At 53.8% G+C, this 15,936-nt stretch overlaps 3 protein-coding genes across 3 annotated transcripts; all 3 read right to left on the bottom strand.

Annotated features, from left to right (window-relative positions):
- Positions 1-120: 120 nt before the first annotated feature.
- On the bottom strand, positions 121-2,844 carry QC763_309440 (uncharacterized protein). Its single transcript, XM_062911397.1, has 6 exons — positions 2,490-2,844; positions 1,934-2,354; positions 1,806-1,833; positions 1,133-1,753; positions 471-1,079; positions 121-378 (listed from the first exon to the last, which is right to left on the bottom strand). Exons 2-6 carry the CDS (start codon positions 2,176-2,178, stop codon positions 325-327), a joined length of 1,557 nt encoding a protein of 518 aa, XP_062767424.1. The 5' UTR covers positions 2,179-2,354; positions 2,490-2,844; the 3' UTR covers positions 121-324.
- An 814-nt stretch (positions 2,845-3,658) lies between these two features.
- On the bottom strand, positions 3,659-4,804 carry QC763_309450 (uncharacterized protein; the record flags this gene model as incomplete). Its single annotated transcript, XM_062911398.1, has 1 exon — positions 3,659-4,804. The coding sequence occupies one exon, from the start codon at positions 4,802-4,804 to the stop codon at positions 3,659-3,661; it is 1,146 nt and encodes a 381-aa protein (XP_062767425.1).
- Positions 4,805-7,828: 3,024 nt separating this feature from the next.
- Positions 7,829-10,621, bottom strand: QC763_309460 (uncharacterized protein; the record flags this gene model as incomplete). The annotated part of the gene is made up of 1 exon (XM_062911399.1): positions 7,829-10,621. One exon carries the CDS (start codon positions 10,619-10,621, stop codon positions 7,829-7,831), a length of 2,793 nt encoding a protein of 930 aa, XP_062767426.1.
- Between the last annotated feature and the right edge of the window lie 5,315 nt (positions 10,622-15,936).

Here is a 15,936-nt window from a genome sequence, read left to right on the forward strand (position 1 = left end):
CTTATCAGATCAATACCCGAGAAAATCTGTCAAGCGATGTCGGGGATGCGCCCGCAAAGGCGCGTGCCCCACTGCAACGGACGGGACTTGGCTCGCTTATCGATAACACAAACCCCTGTCAATTGAGACAATGATTGGGTCATCAAGGTTCTCATTTTCTGTCTCTCGAATATATACGCATACACAACATCATGACGGACATGCAATCCTCAGCGTCAACAACTGCTGTCCACTGGGCAGCTCGGCACTGAGAGAAGTTTTCTTTCCCCTCCCCACCAAGCCCCCTGCATTCTCAAGAGTGTGACAGCCCGCTCGGGCCTCTCCTTAGCAGATAGCGTGAGTTTTGCCTGTCTTCCCCTGAAGAGAATGTTTTTCCTTCTGTGTAAGTGGTCAGCATCATTTCTTCCGACAAAAAAACATAACAAAAGACGTTGCAAATTGCCTTGAAAAAGGGGAGCACAGGACCTTACCCGATACTTGGGGTGGTTGTGTGAGGCTTTCCCGCTCGAGGTGTTGTGTTTGTGGATGAAGTCCTGCTGCTTCTTGATGCTGTCCTGGTCCATCTGTCCGAGAAGCTGTTGACTCTGCTTGATATCAGTGATGAGGCTGTCGCATCGACTGCGCGTAAAATCCTCGCGAACGACTACGCGGAGCATCTTGAGGTTCTCTGTGTTGGGCGCCATGGTATACGCGGGGACAACCCAGCCGCGAACGCGCAACTGGTGAGCGAGGGCGAACTCGTCATAGTTGCGGTCTTCTTGGGGCGGGAGACGGAAGGCTACTAGTGGCAGACCCTCGCCCGACTTCTTGGACATGATGATGAAGCCGAGAGCCTCGAGAGAGTCTGACAAGTAATTGGCCGTTCGCGTCAGGTTGCTCATGATGGCCCTGTATCCGTGTTTCCCAAGTCTGATGAGCTGATAGTACTGGCCAATGACCTGACTGGCCCCTTTGCTGAAGTTGAGGGTGAAGGAAGCTTGATCGGCGCCGAGGTAGTTGATGTTGAAGACGAGCTCTTGGGGCAAGAACTCGGTACTCCTCCACACAACCCAACCAACACCAGGGTAGACGAGACCATACTAGATCCATGGTCAGCAAAGTCCAAGTGTTTTTCTCAGGGGTGTTGACAAACCTTGTGCCCAGACACGTTGATGGAAACGACATGTTCCAGTCTGAAATCCCATTCAAGGTCTGGCACGACAAATGGTGCCACAAACCCACCGCTAGCAGCATCGACGTGAATCGGCGTGTTCAACCCCTTCTTGGTCAACAAGTCATCGACAGCCTTGACATCCTCATACTCGCCGGTATAAGTCGTCCCGAGAATCACGCAGATGCCAATAGTGTTCTCATCGACAAGATTGACAGTCTCCTCGGGGTCAATGACATATCGCTCCTCGGTGCAGTACACCAACTTCTCCTCCACCTCGAAATAGCGCGCCGCCTTCTCCCAGCACACCTGAACGGCCGACGACATGACAATGTTGGGTCTGTCGTACGGCTTGCCCTCCTCTATCCTCTTGTTCTTCCAGCGCCTCTTCATCGCAAGCACAGCCAACATGATGGCTTCACTGCTACCGACGCAGGAAGTGCCAATAGCGCCGATATCGTCTTCGACGCCTATCGGGGCGTGAAACAGTCTTCCGATCATGGAGACGCATCGGTTCTGAATGTCGGCCGACTGGGGGTACTCTTCATAGTCGATGAAGTTTTTTGAGAAGGCCTCGGTCATGAGCTTTTCCGCTTCTTCCTCCTACATGCAGCGTTAGCGCATGTTTGAGCTGCTATTGATAGGGGGTACATACCATATAAGTCGTGACAAAAGAAGCCAAACTGTGGCACAACATACAGCCGTTAGCATTTCTGAAGCAGGAACAGCAGCGCACGGATAGTCGCTCGGAGCCGAACGGCCGAACATGATATGACGACTTACTTCAGAATGGGGTTGCCGTCCAGGCTCAAATGGTCCTTGATCAAGCGGTAGGCCACATCTTTAGACATCTCGGCCTCGGGCATCTCGTGCTTGGGGAGGTCTCTGGCGGCAAACCGGGAGCCGTAGACGCTAGTGGTGAAGCTGTCATCGTCATTGACAAGCTGGAGGTGGGCCTTTTTGATGCCACCAGCCAGCTTGCCGTCGACGACCTGGTTTTCGTCGGGGATGGTCGAAAGGTGTACCATCTTGGGCAACCTCGGGAGAGTGTATGTTCTATTGCTGAAATGATATTGCGCAAAGCGATGAGGAGGGGTCTGAGCAAAACAGACAGAGTGGAAATCTCCTTCACAGTGCTAGTTGGAGGGGGGATTTTATACTCGACAAACGGTCTAGCAGCTACCTAGAACAGGAACGGGGAGGTCTATTGACAGGCCCTCTTTGTCAGCTGCTGCGCAACACTGGACTGGCAAGAGTTGAGCGTGGGGAGCTTTTGCCCCGGTCATCTCATGATTGTCACGTTGGGGGTTCTACGGGCGGAAATGGGCACACAACTGACCGGTTTCCACGTTGGGCAAAGCCACGTCGATTGAAGCCTCGTTGGGCCTCCACGTTTGTTTTGCGAGAATCGTGAGATGAAGAAGAAAAGAGGGGAGGCCGCCCCCCGAGCTTGCTTCCGCAGTAGGAAGGAGGGGTTGAGGGGAAGCAGCAGCTCCTCGAACGAGTACGGACGGACACAAAGCCCACACAAGTTCGAAGTTTAGTGAACACCCTGCATTAGTGGTGACGCAGCCCCCGCGAAGCTTGTCGTCTGGAGCAAATCGAAGGCCGTTGGAGGCGACATTTCCATGCAGCTCGCATGCTTTGCTAGCCCTGCCTGCATCCAGGCTGAGCGGGGTCCCACACACCTCAATTCTCTATTTCTCGACCAATTCAACGTAGCACTGAGATCTAATGTTTTGTGATTGAGGGCTTGTGTTGCAAGTTGAAACTGTCCCTTCGTAACTGCTGCGATGTGCTCAAGAATGCAATGACATCATATCACCGAGACCGGAAAGAGATACTCTCCCAGACTTGGACATTTTTCAGACCCCACTCAATGGAGATGAGGAAAGAGCGTATGAGAGGTTAGGCAGGAGCAGAGGTCCCCCAAACCGATCAAGAATTTTTAGAAATTGGGAGCCAGTTTTGATTCCTTGATGTTCCATTCCAGCTCAGCCTTGACATGTGGTTCGATGCGTGGTGGATATCACGTTCATGTACTCTTTACCGGTTTGGAGCCCTGCCTATTCCAACGTGTGACAATCTACAACGAGCTTTCCCTCATTTGACAACATCTATATCTGACGCATTTGCCACCGAAAAGAAGAGCATGCAGCTTTGCCAGAATGGAACATCGGATGTCGATGCCGGTGACACAAACACTCTCCACCAATCAGAGCTTTGGTAACGCACCGAAGGATCAAGCCACTATTCCCATTCAACCCTTGGGTTGTTCAAAAGGACCATCCAGCCCAGATTGTCTGGAGATTCTGACGTCGCCAATATTTCACAGTTTTGAGCTGGTGTTGTTACTGCCAGCTCAGTCGGTGTGTCGAAACCTCCTCCCGTTCTGCTGTCCAAATACCTTTGACCATGTTGACAGTCGGTAATGCAAATAAATTCCCCCAAGAGACATTAATCATTAAGCCTAGCGTTCAAAATCGCCAAAACCACGGCTCATCCTCTTCACATCAAACCCGATACAACTTCGTACAATATCTCGGCCAACCTGTCACCCTTCTTCCAGATATCATCATGATCACCGCCAGCCTCCATTTCCCGAATATTCAAAGACGATGATTTGCTCAGGTAGGCCCCCATCTTTTCGAGCTGGTCGTACGGCACCAGGCTGTCCTCACGACTCTGGGCCAGAACGACTTGTTTCCCTTCCTGCCATTCGCTTGTCCAATCGTCTGCCGTGGCAGGGCAGGCATCTTTCCAAACGGTCTCGTCGTCTCCAAAGGCGCCACGAGTAAACTCGTCATACGCATCTCTCAGGCCAACATATTCGGGCGGTGGCATGGTGATGAAGCCAGCCAAGTCGTACAGCCCGTTCAGACCAACGACAACGGTGGGCTTCACGATGGCAGTGTCGAGGCCCCATCGCGAGGGGGCCATGACTGCTTGGAATGCGAGGGTTGCTCCACAGCTATGACCGGATAACAACCATGACCCAGTTGCACCACCCAAACGCTGGAGGAATGCCAGGCCATCTAGGACGTCGCTGATGTGATCTGGGTGTCTGGCCTCTCGATTCGGGTCTCGCCCTCCGGTAGGGTGGTTGGGGTGGGGAGAGAGCCGGTAGTTGAGGGATGCCACACCGGCGATGGGAACCGAGCCCTTGGAAAAGGAACTGGCGGCTGCTTGAAGGAGATTGATAGCTGTGGGGGAGAACGACGAGGCGTCAATCATGGGGTCGCGCCAGGCTCCGCCATGGATGTAGACGATCCAGTGTCCTGACTGAGAAGGGAGGGAAGGGGCATCAGGAGCCTGCGAGGTTGCATATCCAGGGGTGCACGAAGCGGGAAGCCAAACATCAAGCGTCTGGAGTGACAAACCACTGTTATCGACGCCCCCAGGAATGTAGGGGACTTGAGATTTGCGCCAGCCGAGGACGTTGCCACTTTCTTCGTCTACCACAGACGTCCAGGGTACTGAAGCCCATGCCAGCTGGTCTTTCTCCGACAGCGATGGCATCGTTGCGGTTGTTGTCTTGTCGAACTTGGATTGTGCACCTGCCGCCGTTGGGAAACCCGAAGACGCAGACCCGGAACAATCGAAGCCATGGCGTCGGCGAACCTTGACCACGATTTGGCTCAAGCGCCTCCACATGGCGGTGGACAGTGGATTGTGTGGACCTGACAAGGACTTCTTTTTAGCTTTCTAGGTGGCGCCGATCGGATCCGGTCTGCAGTCCGGGATGCACTTCCGGTCCGTATGCTCCGGCTTGGGCGGAGACAAAGAAGGCAGACGTATAAAGTCAACAAAAACAACGGGGATATGGCTTGCAAAAGTCAACCGCCGATGATGGAGGACTTGGGAATGGTGAACATCAACACAACAACGACGGTGATGTCATGGTCAAGTAGGCGGCCGTTATCTCTGTTTGCGCTGTTTCCTCGCCTTCCATCCGTGGCGGCCGACGAGCCGACAAATGCCGCGTATTTTCACGGCTTACCAATTCGCATACTACCCGCGTGCATTCTGTACAGTGTGGGTGTGAAACAGAACGTTGGTTGAAAGAAACATGGTGCAGACAAATCGGAGTGCGAACCGAATTGGGGCCCGGAACTCGGAACGGGAGGTGCGCTGTTTTCGGAAGCGACCGAACTGTGTGTGTTTCCGGGGGGGAGGTTACGTAATATTGCGTTGTGTGCGGGTGTAATGTTACCGGGTGGTATTGTAAAGAGTGGTATCAGGGGTCTGTTATTGCTGAAACCAACGGCAACGGCACACAAGACGAGACAGCCGCAGCCGCAGTCCCAGTCGCAGCCACACCACAAGATGTATGTGCTATAAAAAGCGAGAGTGTGTTTTGATTGTATATATATCGAGAGTATCTAGGCAGATTTCCGACATGGTCGATTGATTAGAACCCCGCAAAAATATATGTAAGTTTCTTCTTGCATGGTGTGGGGTTGTTTTTATTCCGATAGGTTCGGGATTTTTTTGAGGTAGGGGATAAAAGGGTTGAGGGAGATGGTGGGTGGGTTAATATGGGAGGTGTGGGACTTGGACCGGGAGGATGGGAATGGGAGAGTGACGATCAGTTGTTCTGGATTTTTGGGGGGAGGGATGTTGGTGCGGTAGTTGAAGGGGAGGATAAATGGGGTTTTCGGTGGGTAGTTTTGATGACCGGGGAATAATGAGGAAAACGTGGTTTAGATTGGTGTTATTGGGGGGGAAGGGGGGGGGGAGGAGATTGTTGCTGGGGGTTTATGAGGTAGGATATCAATATGGTGGGATATATATATGGTGGGATACTATAGCTGTGGTGGGAATGGTAGATGTAGGTGTGCTTGAGGGAGTGGGGGATGGTATATTACTCCGTTGTTTATATAAACCATGACTTGGGCGTGTTGTGCCGTGATCCGGGTGCTTCTACTATCGTTATCACCTCAAGACTTGGTGAGAGGTTGGGATGAGACAGACATGATCGTACGTGAGAGAAAGCATTGGTATGTCGTAAGATGCCTCTCGGATATATGCTGTCTTGCATTTCAGATGGGTGTCTTGTGTGAGCAGTGATAGGCTTGTAAGAGAGCTAGCCAATTTGTGTAGGTATTTTTTCTAGGAGAAATTCTAGCTGGGCATCTCCCCCTAGCTAACCGGGCACACCCAATGGGGGTTAGGGTTCTGTATGGCCCCTGACTTTGATGTGATATTCTTGACGACTTTTTCCCATCACCTCTACCATCGATAACTACAACTGTTACTGCCCTGCATTTTGTCCCATATAAATTCATATATAGCTAAGTATTTATACATACTATAGTCAAGCTAAAAATAAAATACAATTGGCACTGTCTATAAGTAATGCCGCTTTCAAATCAATAGCTAGCTAAACTAGTAGCTAAAGCTGTGGGTAAGATTGTAGTTAGCTAGCTAAAGGCTGTGAGTGAGGTTGTAATTAAAGTAATTTGTAAGGCGCGTTTAATTGCTAGAAGGTAGAGAATTAAGCAGTATGGCCTGAAGTATATAGGTTGCGTAGGAGTAAGTGGTTGATGGAGTTGGAATTTCAGGCGCTGTACAGAACCCCAACTCCCATGGGGGGTGAGGTGCCCAGTAAAGCCAGGGGGGGATTGCCCGGCTAGAATTTCTCTTTTTTAAGATGTTGATAGAAAGATTTTTTTTTTGAGGGTACCTATTTATCGACGAGCCAAAACCTAAAGCGACGTGTGGTAGTTACCATGTCGAGAGTCTAGTGGCATTGATGTAGAAGCTTGGGATGACCTTTGTATAAGAATCTGGGTTGGGCAGCTCGAGATCTGAAGAATGGTTTCCCCAAATGTGTTCCGTAGAATTATCTGACGAGGAGGCGGTCGAGGTATATGCACAAAAACATTGCCCGAGAACAAAGTCCCCCATCTCAAACACAGAATTTCACAAGTAACAGGGCACGGCAACATTAGACCACAAAGTACATTTACACAAGTTTTTTTTATTCACCCTCTCTTTCAAGAGGATAAGAAGCTCTGACACAGAGCAACAAACCAAAAGCTGACTTTTCCCCTTCCCCTTAAACAAATCCCCCCCCCCCCTTTTGCCATTTAACCTCCTAATCCTCCATGAATGACCCCCCTAGAATACCAGACAGGGCAAGTAATGCAATGGTCACCAATCAACCACATGACCCAACCCCCCGCTCTAGAAAGTAGCAAAAAGCGCTATAACAAGTGCAACCCATTTTTTGCCTCCCAGCTGTTGTTGTGTACACTCACCAAACACAAACATACTTAACATACAACCCAATCCAATCCAACCAACCGACCAACCGACCGACCAACCAACCAACCAACCAACCAACCAACCCTATACCCAAAACTAAATATGGTATCCACAAAAAAACAAGAAGAATAACGTCATTATAGACATGAGAAATAAACCAAGAGAGAAAAGAATGTGCAAGGAATGAAGAGAGACTGTCCTCCAAAAAAAAACAAGAGAGAAGAATTGGAGGTATATCGTGTCGCGGGTATAACAACAGGCGTATAGTTCGAGATGTGCTCTGTGTCAGTGATGATGTGGTATGTATAGTAATCCGGCCGTCAAACGTCATGGTATCATCTCTATGATATATCCCCCTCCGTTCCCTTCCCTTCCCATCTATTCATTTACACCCACCCCGCCCCGCCCCTAAATAATATTCGCAATGCTAATCCTCTTCTGACTCTCACTCTTAATACTCGACACCCCAGACGCAGCCGCCGTCGGGCTATTATTAGACGACCCACTCCCCATCTCCATCGGCCTAGGAGGAGGGGCAGAAAACGGCATCGGCAACGGCGCCATCTTCATCTCGTGGCCCTGACCAGCTGACATCTCCATCTTGACCGGTGGTAGTGAAGGTGGAGGGGGGCCAGGCGTGAGCTCCATCTTCATCGGGCCCCAGGTTTGCTGGCGAGCAGGCGCGAGGGCAGCCGGAGGGGGAGGGGGAGGAGGAGGAGGAGGAGGAGCGGAGGCGCTCGTGGGACTGGATGCACCAGACGCCAAGCACCGGATGGAATTCTCCAGCCTCTCCCACCCAGTCGGCCCCCACTCCCATCTCTGTTCGCTCGTCAGGTTTGTCCTCGCGTCGATGCTGAAAAGAGTGTGCTTCCCGTTGGCGGCCCCCGATGGAACAAGAGGAGCGGGCGACGGCGGCTCACGGTCGCTGCCTGCCCAGACCCAGGCTGTGTCAGGGCTGGCCTGGAGGTCAGAACTGACGTACGCGACCAGCTCCTCGTCTCGAAAGAGCGCTTCTTGAATCGCAGACTGGGAAGGACGTGGTGGTGGGGGTCCGTATGGCGAGGGAGGATGACTGGGGGATGGCGACTGGGCGAGGTAGCTTGTAATCTCGGCTCGCCTATTTCCGAGAACCTGGACGAAAAAGCCGAGATAACGGCCGCAAGGCATGGCAACGTCACGGTGCTCGTTGATGGATGCCAGGGCGCGGACGCAGGTAGCCGCCTGATCAAACCAGCCCGTGATCAGCAAGAACAGCGCGCAGCGGAAGATGTGTGTGGTCAGAAGCGCTGTGGCGCCTTCCGGAAGATCAGGTGTAACTCGCAGGAGAAGAGCAGCAGTTTCGAGAGCCGTGTGAGTGCACTGTTCAAAGGCCGTCCGTCGCACGTCGGGGGGGCAGGAAGGGAGCAGGTTGTGTCGGTGGAGCAACAGGCGTGCGTGGAGGAGGTAGACCAAGGGGTTGAGAAGCGCAGGGGTCATGGGGGCGTTGCTCGTAGGGTCGCAAGCCTGTGGAAAGGTTCGAAGGCAGGAGGAAAAGTGCTGGTCAAACGTTGCCAGCCGGGTCGGTGCAATAACAGGGGACGAGAGGGCTCTGCCGAGCGCTGTGTAAGAACGCACAACGTGTATCACGGCGAGCAGAGAATGCGTAAGCGGCTCTGCGCCCACGGGCACCCTTGGGCCCTGCTCAGAGATGAAGCAGTCGTCGACTCCAGCGGGCAACGAGACGTCGCAGTCGGAATCGTCAATCATCATCGGCCTCCCGAGTTCGATAGACAGGCTGCGATCAAGAAGGTAGATGGCCCACCATGTCCTCCTGCGCATCTCACCCTCGAGGAACTGCCATGGCCCCAATTCGGTGTAGAGACCAAGGTCTTGAGCCACCCGGACAGCATTGCCGAGCCAGTTCCAAGCAGCAAGCTTCAGGTTCATCTCATTCAACGCCACAGTAATAAGCACAAACACGCGCGCATTGTCCAGCTCATACTCGTTGTTCCAAGGGTCAATCAAACTCCGCGTCGTCTCGAGAAGATGGGCTGCCGAATACGCTCGGTTGTGCTCGTTCTCGGATGTAAAGAGCCTTCCAACGGCCATGACGGCAAAGAACACAGACATGAAGGCCTGCGTGACTCGAATCGTATTGCCCTGGCGGTAGAGCCCATCTACCGTCTGCACAAAGCTGTTCCAGTGCAGAATGGGCGTCATGGTATGGGCAGAGGTGAAGTAAGCCCTGAGCAACGAGTCTGTCGTCTGCCTGGGAGGCAGCATGGAAGTGAAGTCCCTCGGGTCAGGGGCCGCCACCGGTCGGTATGGCGCTGGTGGCTTCCAGATTCCCCTGGAAAAGCTTCGTAGGTTGGTTCTTGCTCGAGCGAGGTCGTGAATGCTGGCGGGCCGCTTCTTGCGCTTGGGGGCCGAGGCGATCTCGGGGAGCTGGAGCGGCAGCTGCTCCACGCCGTCCACATCCATATCAAACTGGCCGTCCCTCTCTTGCAGCATGCGGCGGAGGCTGTTATTCTCGCGGCGAACCCGTTCCATCTGCTTTTCCAAATCCTGCACCTGCTTGATGGACGACATGCGCCGGTTAGTTTCCTTGGTGAACTGGCACTTGACGCTCCGGCTCGAGCATTCGGAGCAGCTCGTAGTCTCGGTGGCATCGCATTTGACCTTCCTCTCGCGGCAGGCATCGCAGCTGGGATCTTTTCTCCTCTGGCGGTATGCTCGCTTCTGGGCCTGGGAGCTGTTGTTGTTGCTGTTGTTGTTGTTGTTGCTGGAAGACGATGGGAGCTGGGCATGAGAGGGCCCTGGGGTGCCAGCAACTGACTCCCCTGACTGCAGCGACTCTCGCTCCATGGTAGACGATGTTGCTGTGACGGGGGTGTATGGTTGGAACGAATGGCTGCCTGGTTGGGGGAGCTGCTGCCGGTGAACCGAAGGCAAAGGTGTCGAGAGGCCCAAAGGTTGTGAAGGGGCGGTTTGGTGTGAGGGAGAGTGCTGGTGTGTTTGCGGCGGCGGCGGTTGATGATGGTGATGGTGATGGTGATGGTGATGATGGAGGCTCGCACTTGGGCTTGGCCTCATCAGGCCGCCAAGGTACTGTGTAAGCGGTTTGGGTGAGGCGGCCGACGAGACACCCGAGGATTCGTAGGGCCGTGAGGAGGGGTTGGGAGATGGAGGATGAGAATACGGGTTGTGTGACGCAGCGGCCATAGTGCTGCTGGGGCTACAGCTGCTTTAAGAAGCAGAGATTCCGACAGCCTGATTCGGAACCGTCTCCACAAGGTCAAGGTCCCCGATAGGATGGGTTATGGGGGGAAAGCTGCCGGTCAACAAGGAACATGCAGACGGGAAGTATTTGGGGGTAGCCGAAGTGTTTTCTGGGAATGGAAAGGGTGTTTAAAGGAAACCAAGCACGGTCTGAGCTCCCTCGTTTCTCCTGGTCTTGTTCTCCTCTCCCACCCCTGGTCGTTTGGATGCACCACAAGGTAATAGGTAATGTAGACTACCCACACCACCTCGAAAATGGATACCTACGCACGATGTTGTCTTGGGCGGTTGGTGGCGGTCACTGCTTGTCGTCGAGCAGCGGGTCTGGCTTCTTTTCTTTCTGTCGAGTCCTCTTCAGTTTCGCAGACCGGTACGGAGGCAATAACAGAGTGTCTCAAAGCGTGTTGACGAGGGTCTCCAGTCCCTTCCCGAACAGCTCCGTCCAGCTCGAAAGTCCCGGGGTGGTATCTAGTGGTGATGCAACGCCGTGCAACCACAGTGCCGTTTTCTGATCCGCAAAGTCTTGGTGCGGCCTGTAGCTGGCGCAGTTGAGGTTGCGGTTGCGGTTGCCGTCCAATGCTTTTCCGTAGCAGTCAGGCCTTGCCCCTTGTTCCGCAGCCTCTCTTATTTCTCTCTCTTCTCTCGGGATCCTATCGTGGAGGAAGGCGAGTGAGAGAGAGCAGTGTGAGGGCGAACAAGAGTAGCAATTGGGCTAGAAAGCTGCGCCGTTTGGTCCCGAGACGGCCGCAATGCGACCATGTGTTAAAAGGCGGTCGTATTAGTAGAAGCCGTGACTCTCCAGCCTGCGGCCTGTAAGTGAGGTCTTGCTGGGGAACCGGCAAAAGGCGACCGGGCGGGCGTGTGTAAATGCGCACCCAGCTACGGGCCACGTCTGGTTCGCCGGAACTACCAAGCTGGTGAGCGAAAGGGCAACGGCTGAGAGCAGGCGCAACCGCACTTGGGGAGCCTAAGCCTGCAGAGATGGGGGGTAAACAGGAGGCGGCGGAGACAGCGGCAAAGCGGAGGGCGCTGGTATGAGGATCCGATATGCAGCACACACGGCTGATGGGTGGTGTTTTGTTGTAGGAAGCTCTCGTCTGGAAAGGGAAAAGCGAAGGAGAGGCCGTCTGGCGAAGGGAGAGCAGAGGGTGTCAGAAGGAGAGAGAAGTCCGGTATCGAAGCGTGATTTGAGAGGACCGAGCAGAAGAGGGTTGTAGCTGGGTAGCAATGACAAGCCGGGGCATCTCAACCAGCCATAGCCATGTTTCCATGCTCCATCATCATTCCATGTCACCAGTCCTAGTGCTAGTGTAGTCCCTACTCCATACTCCCTAGTACACAGCCTTCAGGGGTGGGGAGCGGAGGAGGGGATGAAGGGACAAGGCCGGAGGGGACCAAGTGGTGCTGTATTCAAAATCCGTACTGTGATGATGCTTTGGTAACAAACGATACAACAGTAGTGTACGTCCGTATGCCCACTCGACCACCCAGGGTCCGCCCTTCTCTGCAGCACGGCCCTTTGACTGGTGCTTGGGGGTGCAGTTGACGTCTCCGTAGAGCTCGCAAGCCACCCCTGGATCTGTCCAAGACACGAGTGACATGTGCTGCTGATGCTCCAGAGAGGCAAAAAAGCAATTCCTGCTCGGGTTTTGGTGCCCGCTGCCGACAGCTTGTTCTCAGACGCCCACAGACGGGGGGCTCGCTAGCAAAACACCCCGGCCCCTGACACAGGTGAACCCCGGTCGCTTTTATCAACACACAGCAGCCAAACCGGCTATGACCGTGCGAAAATAAGGTACTGTGCCGCACATCACTGACATTCCCGTTTTTCCATCCCACTGTGCCCGGAAAGCGTGAAAGCCACGCTGTCGCTTGCGCACGCAGCAGGCAGATGGGCGATCAGCGTTGCGGCGGAAACTGGTGCAATGGAGTTGACGAACAAGCATTTGTGACGTAGGTGGGCTTCACTCAAGCATGACGATGATGCTCGTTGAGACGCTTCACCCTATTTATCTCTTCTCTTCTCGAGACGGAATGAAAAAACCCGGCATGTGGGACCAGGTGAGCCGAACCAAAGTCAGAGAGGATGCAGCCTGTGCCGTACGGGAAGGGAGCGGCTTCCAATCGGTTGCCTTGGGGTCTCTGGCGCCTTTACTGTCTGTGTGGTGCAGGATGCTAGAAAACTGTGCCCGTGTGGCGTAAAAATCCATTATTCAGTTGTCGAGTGTCGTGATGGATGCACAGCTCCCCGCTGGATGACCGCCTCACCCGTTGTGCCGCGCCGTCGAAGCTGCGGTCATTGCAGAAGGATCACACAGATGGCTGTCTGACGGGGCTGACAACCTGACGAGATGAACTGCAACTGACCCCCGCGGCGTGACAGGTTCCTTACCCCGTGGCATGATGTGCATCGGAATCGAGTTGCCAGCAGGAGGGCTGGCCAACGGACAGTCTCAGCTGGCTACGGGTGAGACATGAAAGACAGGCACCGCTATAGTTGTTGAGGCTCGAGACCTGGTCGGTCTTTCAAATCCGTACGATATGTGTGGACCAGTATCTACGGATACAAAGGCCGAGAAAAGCCACACTAGCTCCATGCTGGTGGGCAGTTCGGCCGGCCGGCCGGCCGGCGAGCGGAGACCATCCCCTCTGCTGGATTCCGAACTGTAACCTGTAACGACAGTCTCGACATTCTCGAATCCTGGGCGTAATAACCCAGGCTTATTATGATCTTCGGCGCAACTCCCGGAGGCTCAGGGATGGGTAACTTTGGCGTCAAACACGTGTAGCTTAGATAAAAGTCTCGGCCCTATCTCGAGACAGAGACAATCAGATACCGAGATGCTTTTTTTTTTTTTAACTCGTTGATCATGTCTTGCTTGAGGAGAGCACGCTCACCATGTGCTCGTACTCGTGTCGGGATCCGGTGTGCGTGATCTCATGGCTGTGAGACAGAGAGAAAGAGCAAGAATTGATGTCGTTCACCTGCAATTGCTAGCCTCCTAGCGTAGCCCTGTTTGGTGAAGCGCCATGGCCGCGCTGGATCTCGGTAACGGGAGGGGCTCGATGCAACGTGCCGCTTGGACGAGTCGGCGAGGCAGTGGACACCGCCAAGCACAGCGTCCATCCACAGCAGCGGGACTGGTTTTTGGTCCAAGGCAATTCGCTCTTCGGGGATGCGGAATGCGGAGTAGATGAAGAGGGGAGCCCAATCACGTCGGCAGGCATCCGGAAGCCGGCTCGATTAGAGAGTCGTCTGATTGATGGAAGATTTGATGAGGTTGTGCTTGGCCCGCAGAACCACAACGGTACCTGATCCGGAACCATTTCTGCCAGACGAGGGGGAAAAATACACTACTATACACTACGGCTGTTGCTCCGATAGCGTCTCTTTGTGCTTCGGTTGGCCGCCGAGGGTGCCGAATTCGAATCCACGTTCACCGATGCCAGCCCATGTGCCCATGTCGGTGATCGTCAGCTTGTTACTGAGGAGGCATGAGGCATGAGGCATGAGGCATGGTGACGTGACCATGTATATCTGTGCAATGCCAACTTGTAGAACAGAAAAAGCAGAGACCGAGACACACATGCAATTCCTGGTTAATTGAATTTGAAAAGTACACTTTACGAATAACGAATTCAATTTTCATCAGATTTCAACCGACGGGAGCGGGGCACTGGCAATTGATGCGCGCGGTGGACCTCTCGCCGTGAGAACGCTCCCGCTTGGCACGCTTGGCGCCCTTCACACCCATATCCTTGCCAGCCACGCCCGAACTTCTGACCAACCGGCACGGGCCAGGCAAAGAAGCCGTCGAAGGATTTTGGAGCCATTAGCAGCCACCTACTGGACAACTATAGGCCGGGGTGGCACTGACCCCCCGCCCAAAGAATGTTTCAAGATCGATGTGCGAGATTTGCGGTGCCGAGAAACTGACAGGCCAGAACGTCGTGTCTTTCAACAAGTCCACCGACAAAGTTCAAGACTATTGATAGTTCTACTACACTGACAGAGTAGTCATTGGCAATCAATAACAGGATCCCGGCTTCCAGGTTCACACCGAGAATCCAATAAACAAAAAGCCTCTATTGGAAACCATCCCACCATCTTCTTTCCCTCCAGTAGCTAGCTAACTGTCTGGCTGTGCCTTCCCAGATCAGATCATGCTGCAACATATCCCCAGATAGGCAAGAGTAAAACAGAGATGTACCTTCCAGTAAAATTGTGTGAAGACACAACCTCCGCTCCGGGTCGGAGACTTTGATACCTCTAGGCAGGCACGCAGGAAAGGAAGGAGTGGCTCGCGGGATGGATTGCGGCAGGAGCAAAGAACCAAAAACACTTGTGAACTTTCCGTCTGATGAAGGAGCTGAAGTCAACCAAGGCAGCTGATGAATGGCTCGCTTGCAACTTGCAACTCTTCCCTTCCCCCCTCTCTTTCCTCCCCTTCGAGAGCCCAGACCCTCTTGGCACCCGAATTCCCGTTTTTCTTTCTCGCCGGGCGTCAGCCACAGCCACCATCGCATCGACCATCAGCTGTTGGGCTTACCGATGGCTTACCGTTTTCTATCAGGCAGAACCCAGCTGCCGGAGAAAAGAACCGGCCGTGTCAACCGACCTCGGGCCCAGAGCCGGTTCTACCATCATCCCAGCAAGTCTGGTTGTTGATATGCCCATCCGGTGTTCGCCAATACCGAGTACTCTCCGAGAACCTTTCGTGACGAAAATGCGGCTCAGTCGTAGCGAAGCTGCTCAGCTGTGTTGATCGGGCCCTGATGTCACCTCTCTCCTATTCCTCGCTCCCCACCTTGTTTCACGCGCTTATTGACTTGTAAATGACTGCTACAGCACCACTGGGGACCGAGATTCGCACATGTCCACGACGCCCGTCTGTCTTCCAAGCTTCCCTTCCAAGCTTCTAGTGGCTGCCACCCGCAGCGTGGAGGTGTGCTGAGCAAGGGTGAATTGTTGCGGACCTGTTGATTTGAAGCCATGTCCTGTGCCGAGAATGCGGGATTCCAGGAAGCTGGACGCCATCATGAGCCACCAACTCCGACGCATTGCTGCGGGAGAAACCGAAAAGAGAGCCAATACTTCGCGAGTTGCAGCCACTCTGAATCCTCATCGCTGTCAATATGGGCAATGCGATGCCATCATGCAGAGTTCGGTACAGAGTACGTACACAACCAAGGGTCGCTCTCTCGCCAACCAGTCCGGTTGGCCACCATCAACCTCGCTTCCCGCCGCCATTGCAGTA

The sequence above is a fragment of the Podospora pseudopauciseta genome, chromosome 3, assembly GCF_035222475.1.
Source record: "Podospora pseudopauciseta strain CBS 411.78 chromosome 3, whole genome shotgun sequence".
NCBI classification, from domain to species: Eukaryota; Fungi; Ascomycota; class Sordariomycetes; order Sordariales; family Podosporaceae; genus Podospora; species Podospora pseudopauciseta.

Bases quoted from the DNA above. Each gene is read 5' to 3' on its own strand.
- QC763_309440 (XM_062911397.1), bottom strand. From the start codon at position 2,178: ATGGTACACCTTTCGACCATCCCCGACGAAAACCAGGTCGTCGACGGC. The intron at 1,834-1,933 runs GTAAGTCGTCAT...GTTGTGCCACAG, and splicing joins GACGGCAACCCCATTCTGAA to TTTGGCTTCTTTTGTCACGA. The intron at 1,080-1,132 runs GTTTGTCAACAC...CCATGGATCTAG, and splicing joins TCAACGTGTCTGGGCACAAG to TATGGTCTCGTCTACCCTGG.